The sequence below is a fragment of the Leptodactylus fuscus genome, chromosome 2 (genome assembly GCF_031893055.1).
Source record: "Leptodactylus fuscus isolate aLepFus1 chromosome 2, aLepFus1.hap2, whole genome shotgun sequence".
In the NCBI taxonomy this organism is placed as follows: Eukaryota; Metazoa; Chordata; class Amphibia; order Anura; family Leptodactylidae; genus Leptodactylus; species Leptodactylus fuscus.
In genome coordinates, this window is record NC_134266.1 from 116,345,256 (window position 1) to 116,352,765 (window position 7,510).

General features: G+C 39.1%; 1 protein-coding gene across 1 annotated transcript in view; it reads left to right on the plus strand.

Moving 5' to 3' along the window:
- NKAIN1 (sodium/potassium transporting ATPase interacting 1) overlaps positions 1–6,893 on the plus strand; it is a 33,750-nt gene extending 26,857 nt beyond the window's left edge. The window contains exons 4-7 of the mRNA XM_075264582.1: positions 226–423; positions 2,474–2,534; positions 2,967–3,048; positions 6,079–6,893. Coding sequence (XP_075120683.1) covers positions 226–423; positions 2,474–2,534; positions 2,967–3,048; positions 6,079–6,088 — 351 coding nt within the window. The 3' untranslated portion in view covers positions 6,089–6,893. The remainder of the gene's footprint in view (positions 1–225; positions 424–2,473; positions 2,535–2,966; positions 3,049–6,078) is intronic.
- The last annotated feature ends 617 nt before the right edge of the window (positions 6,894–7,510 follow it).

Genomic DNA, 7,510 nt, shown 5'->3' on the forward strand with positions numbered 1-7,510 from the left:
GTAAGATTTTCAGGACACCATCAGGTCTGTACATTCTGTCACTACCACATAGCTTATTGCTATATTTGATGTCACTGGGTTTACTACCATTCCATCCCACTTTTTATAAAAGCTATCTAACAGCCTTCCTTTCCTAATTCGGATTTCATTCCTTTAATATATGGCTCCTTAACAGAAATATAATCATTTCTGATTCATAGTAATCCTTGTTATTCATGTTTCTAGCACAGGGACTTGATAATGAATTTTAACACTTCCCTGCATCGATCATGGTGGATGGAGAATGGACCAGGGTGCCTGGTGACACCTGTTCGCACACCACCACTGTCACTGGCTGATCATCACATGGTCACAGTTACTGGCTGTCTTCTCGACTATCCTTACATTGAAGCTCTGAGCAGTGCACTACAGATCTTTTTAGCGGTAAGCTTGAATGAAAACTTGAGACTTGTCTTAGCTTTAAAGGTTGACATTATTAATTATGGGATGGACTGGAATTGCTGCTGATTTCCCAACCCCCATAATATATATATTATTATATATACTTCTGTGGTGTCCTTGTGTGTTTCCTATATCACTTTAAGAAGCAGAGGCAAAGACAAAGACTGTCAGCATGAAGCTTTTCACTGCTTTTGCATACATCACATTTTGAAGGGATGAGGGTCATAATTGTGTATCTAACCAAAGCCTTAAAGGATAACTAAGAATTCAGTTCATTTTAGTAAAACCATAAAATAGTTATCTGTGATGAAGAGAAAAGCTGACTGCACATGAGATCAATATATCAAATGCAAGAACCAAATAAAATAAGTACTAAATAAAATAGGTACAAAAAAATTCTGCCAAGGACAACATCTGCAAGGAATTTGTATGTTCTCTCTGATACTGATAGGCACTGTAGATTGTGAGCCCTATATGGGACAGTGACTGTCGATGTCTGTAAAGCGCTACTGAATATGATGGCGCTATACAATACAAGTAAGCATGAAATGTAAATAAAATAAAATAAACCTTAGGAAATAATGTAACTACAGTATATATATATATATATATATATATATATATATATATATATATATATATGACTACTGAATACTACCACTAGAAGAAAGAAAAGTATAAAAACAAGGTGGAGCCTGGTCAGGGAAGTTGGATTGTAGGGCTATAAGTGCGATGGAATGCATTTCCACAGGGCTGGATCTTTAACAAGCCAAAGTGTATGAGATGTCAATAGCACACAGTGAGATGATTATTTGCAACTACTTGTATGCCATTGGTTTTCAGGGTCTATTAAATTTTTGCCTGTGTACAGTTATCAACATATCCGACATAGAATCTGAAATAATAACACAAATTGCTTATTGTTCCTTGTTAAAGTGAATCTGTTACTTACCATTCCGATTATATACTTATTGAATTACTGTACCCACTTGAAGAGGTTGTCCAGGATTTTTCATGTCCTGTACTTAGGAAATAAATATCTGATTGGTGGATGGTAACAGCTTCCTTGCCAAAATGTTATAAAACTAGGGTGTGTTCACACTATTTTTGTTTTCATTTGTATAAATCTTTGTTGAATTCAGTATTAAAAAAGAAAATTGATCCTTTTCATCAGGTTATTATTTTTTGGACAGAAAAAGTGTTTTTGAAAAAAAAAAAAAACATTATCTGAAAGAAAGCAGGTAAACAAGAGGAAAACTGATGGTAAAAAAAAGCCAATAAAATCAATGGGCTTAATAGACACATTGTACACCATTCTTAATAAAGGCTCCAAGTGGTGCAGGGAAGGAGAGATTTATGAAAAAGCTCTGCATAAATCAGATGCCAGAATGAAAATTTACACCAGGAACTGGCATAGATTTCCATTAGGAGGCTGGGCCCCATGTAATGAAAACACTGCATTTTACAGTACGTGTAAAGTGGATAGGATTTTGGCTAATCCCAACCACACATTGCAGAAAAAAATCTTCAGCAGAAATGCTATGATTTAAAAAAATGCTTGCATTATTGAAAATCGCAGTGTTTCAATTATACCTACAGAGACATTAGCATTTTCTATACAGGTACAATAGAGGCAGAAAGTTCACAGAAGAAAACTCTAAGGACTTTCTGTCAAAACGCTGCGAATAAACTGTGATGTGTTTCCGTCAATGTCTTTTCCGCCATGTTTTTTGCAGCAATTCGCTGTGTGGGGCCTTAGCCTAACTCAAGCCAGAAAACTGGTATGAGTTCTAATGAATCTGGCAGGCTGAGGCCATTCACGGCTTAATGTTGGGAATCACCAATGCAGATCTCAAAAATATGCAAATCTTAATTTGCTGCCTTATTGTACTTGTAGGTCTTTATAGCAATTTATGAAGTGATACAATTCAGTGTACCAACTGAATATTTAGTGAAAATTCTACATGTGAAAATTTGTGTGCCTTTTATTAATATTCTATTATTTTATTTCACCTTTTCTGGCTATTCACAGCTCTTTGGCTTTGTTTACGCCTGTTACGTCAGCAAAGTTTTTATGGATGAAGAAGACAGCTGTGAGTAATATTTAACAATATAAGTAATACAGAAGTTATGTGAATATTTCAAACTAGAACAACAGGAAATCTAAGCAACGTGTAATTTTATACACAGAACGGCTGAGTAGAGTTTATCAAGGAGGAGATGGGTTCTTCAAAAATGTGATGCCATCCTACAGTTAATTAATTGATACTGCCATAATTGTATACTCGATGCTCCTATATACAGTATTATGTATATTATGTCACTCAGCTGCAATATAGTGCATACATTATTATGCCTCTCTTCAATTATATTTCAATGCAGGGTCCAAATAAAATGAAAATACATGCACTGTATTAATAATGATATACAGGATCTTATTCACATATTATACATGCAAACATGATAGGGGGTTGAATGTTCCACCAGGATGGCTGAATTAATATATCTTTTCTAATTCTATGTAGTTGATTTCATTGGCTCCTATGATTCCTACGGATATCAGGCACCCATGAAGACATCACATCTGCAGCTGCAACCACTGTACAAGTACGTCTGTCACTTATCGCTTTGTCGCTTTATGTAAACCCACTGATTGCCCTTATAAATGTAAGATTATTATCCATAAGCCCTGCTCCGGGAACTGGGGATCGAACCTATGTTCTCCAAAAAACAATTGTCAGCCACAGACCAGCAATTATGTACCAGAAGGACTTCTGTAATTTAGATGGTGACCATGTTGGTCTAGACAAGTGTGTGACTAGTACGGACCATGGTATTACCCTTGGCAGGGCTGTTTTACTTAAATGGACCCCCTTCCTTCACACACACCCCCCAAACCTTTAGAAGGCCCAAAGAGACAAACCTGGCATAAGTTTTCTTTTTGTGTTAAGCCATGTCCTTATCTTCACCATGTCTCTTTTGATCTCACCTAGTGCCGCTGTGTCCTCACACAGAATAATGCTGCAGTATGGTGTCCCATTAGTGTCCACTACAAGTATATTGCCCTCTTCCCCACACAGTATAAGGCCTTTTTACTAGCCCCACACAGTATAATGCTTCATTACTGCCCCCAGCACCACTTAATGCCTCCTTAGTTCACTCACAGAGTATGATGTCCCTTTAAGAATGCCCGATATAGATGGAATATACAGGGGCAGAATATGCCATCAATTTGTATGATGGTTTGGTTAGGGTCACTGCTTTTAATGACATCTAACAGTCAATAAAAATATATGATTTACCATTAGTGATAGTTATGTGCATAAGGGCTCGTTCACACAGGGCAAGAGGGGGCGGATTTTAACGCCGAATCCACCTCAAAATCCGCCCCTTCACAATATGTAGACTGCTAGTGGCCTTTTTTCAGTGAGTGGTTTGTTCCCACTCACGGAAAAAAGTAGCAAGGTGCTCTTTCTTAAAGCGGATTCCGCAGCTGATTCAGCCGCGGCGTCCGCCTTGCGACAGCACCCTCCGGACCAGGCCCATTCATTTGGGCCTACTTCGGAGCGGGAAGCCACGACAGTCGTGGCAGGCACATTTTGGTCCTATTCTGATGCGGCTTCCCGTGTCAAAATCAGGACCAAAATATGCAGTCCCTAGTCCCGTGTGAACTAACCCTTAGTGTGCATTCAGCAGCTGCATGTGGCCGAAAGTCTTTTTTAATCTAGTGACCACTGGTGGTTGCTTGTGAGGAAGGATGAGTTTGGTCATGACTAGAGATGAGCGAGTACTGTTCGGATCAGCCGATCCGAACAGCACGCTCCATAGAAATGAATGGATGCACCTGGTACTTCCGCTTTGACGGCGGCCGGCCGCTTAACCAACCGCGTGCTGGCTACGTCCATTCATTTCTATGCGAGCGTACTGTTCGGCTGATCTGAACAGTACTCGCTCATCTCTAGTTATGACATGTACCCTAATTTTTGTTTTACCTATACCTGCAATAATTGGCTACCACGTGTGGTCAGAGTATCATCCACCAGTGGCAGCTACAATACTAGACCGCAACCTTGGTTTAAACAAGACTTCATTTACACAATGTTGAGTCACAACCAAAAAAGCAAGTGCATGTGCTGTACATTATTATAACAATTCATGCTTTTGCTTGCATGCTGGGATATGTAGTTTGTATATCATCTGCATCTGCCATGAAGGACTAGCTTAATGTGCACTGAATAGAGGTGAATGTCAGGAACAGTCTCACTGAACTGTACATGATGCAAGCCATGAGTACATGCAAAATACATGCACCATTTGGGCTATGGTTAAAGTAGACCTGACCCTTAGTATTATATAACATACTGTAGTGGAGACACAGGCATGACTGGCTACGAACAAGTCTAGCTGTGTTCTGTCAACTCAATTTAATTCTAGAGAACATTTGCTTAAAGGGAAAGTGTTGCCATTTTTAAATTTATGTATTATAATCAGAAATACATCACATTTTCCTAAACTGTTTTCTGATTGTAGATTTTTTTTAAAATTCTATTTCCTACACATGATTATGGAAGGTGCTGCCATCTTGTCTGAGCTTCTCCTCTGCTCTGATAACAGCATTAATTATATACTTCATAGCATAGTCACGGCCATAGACAGCAATAGTTGAAGTATGGCATCTGTGCATTAAAGGAGTTTCTTGGGCTTTTCATGTTGATGACCTGTCCAAACAGGCAGGCAGAGACTAGGACATAGTTCAGACAGAAGAACAAGCATCCACAGACTTACAGACCTGACTCTCCCATCAGACAGAAACATAACTGACAAGAGGATAGCATGCATGCATCCAAACAGATCATAAACAAGTAACTGGCAAATTCCAAAACCAGGGTATGGCTAGAGAAGCAGACTTTTATACACACATGAAGAGAAGGATTGGCAGAAGGAAACTTAACAGATAAGTACATATAACCTTAAAGAGGACCTTTCACCACCTACAACTCCAGTTCTTTGCATCCGTTAATAAACACTGCTCCACTGATTCCAGAGCAGTTGGATTTTTTTCTCTAGCCCGCACTGTTCCAGAGGAATTAATGCAGTTAGTTTTGGTGCTTGAAAAGCATCTACTGTAATGAACTGTGTCAGAGCTCAGGATCACCCCTTGCTTGCTCATGCTTGACACTACATGCCTGACAGTAAGCCTAAATCACAGATGAGGAACCAACATTAGGAACAGTAGGGGTTAGAGAATAACATTTCAATTGGGTTGGAATTAATGGAGCAGCACCTATTAAATAATGCAAAGAGATAGATTTGGTAGAGGTTGTGAAAGGTCCTCTTTAAAGAAACAAGAGCGCTATTGCACAAGTTGCCAGGCTGGGAAAGGTAGTGCGCCAGCAAGTGCATGTGCCAGTGTTGTGTAATGTACACAGTAGAGGCCTCCCAAAACACTATGGCAAGACTATTATGGCTCAGTACAAAATAGAGCTGGAATACAGCCATATACATGAGCTCTAGGACAGTGCTCAATGGCCTTATTTGTTTCTTGCTCACATGTTATATTAAAAAGTTGTACTCATTTAAGTTGTGGCTTTGATAAATACTTGATTTTCACTACCTTTTTATGTGTTTCTTCTGCAGGCCTGGCTAGACTACCTTTATGACTCTTCATTCAATACACATCTTATCCAGTTGAAGCCCTTCCTGTATCTCTTCACATCTCATTTAGGTTCCCCACTTATATTCCTGATCAGTGGTCGAAATGCCTTAAAACACCATAACACAGCAGTAGTAATGTTCAGATATATCTGGACTGGTTGCACGCGTTTAGCATTGCAACTAAGTTGTTTTTTTTTTTCATTCTGGATGGCATCAACTGCCAGAACAGTGGTGTATGCCTTGGCTGGTTCCGTCATCACTGGTATGTGTCAAACACTGATCATATGAAAGTAGTGGTAGTAATGGCTGTCCCAAAGGTTAGCTAGAAATACAAGGTTATTTCTTAGTAAGAATCCACATCAAATAGACCACTTTTAGATTAGTATTAAAATGGGATTTGATGTTTTTGAGTTTTTGGCATTTTTTTCCATACCAGTGGAACTACAGACCTCCCCAAACAAGAGAATATGAATTGAGTTATCACCTATCAACATACTGAAATCGTCGAAATAAGTCAAGTGTCACTTCAGAAAATGTATAGTATTGTCTGAAACAGGGCTATAGATGGAAATCTATATGGTCATAGCACTTATCTGAGAAGCAAGTGAGACGTTTTAACTCTGAATTGTTGCCGAAGCCCCAGTAATGAATATAGTGGCTGACTATTTGGGTATTAATTTCTTCACAAAACTGGCTTAGCACCTATTGTGTTTATTGTATGTGTCCAGTCTAATTTGTACCATTATATCTGACACACCAAGTTACTTAAAGGGGGTCTGCCACCCGAACCAGCATATCAACCCAGTCCTGCAGATAGATATGTTAGGCAGACCTGAATCAAACAGTGTTTTTTCTCCTTGTATATTGGTGCCTTTGTTGTTGAGATATCATTGTTTTAGTCAATATGCAAATGAATTCTATGGAGCAATGAGGTAATGTAGGAGAGGTGTAGCTGCAATGCCCTGGTTGCTCCACACAGCTCATTTCCTTATTGACAAAAACAGTGACAGCTTACCTAAGAAGACACCAATTCACAAGGTGAAAACACCATTTAATTCAGGTGACCCTAGTCTGTCTAAGGAGCTGATATGTTGGTTGACAGACTCCCTTTAAAACAGTGGTAGCGAACCTTGGCTCCCCAGCTGTTGCAAAACTACAACTCCCAGCATGCATACTTTCTCTGCTGTTCTTGGAACTCCCATGGAAGTGAATGGAGCATGTTGGGAGTTGTAGTTTCACAGCAGCTGGAGAGCAAAGGTTCCCTACCCCTGCTTTAAAACATATGTGTACTTTTAAAGTCATTTTTTGCCATTGCGTAGATGCATCTAAAAAAAATGAATCGAAGCAACATTTTAATAGCCTTGATTTAAAGACAAATTCCAGTTTTTGAGTATTCAGATCCTTCACAGATGTG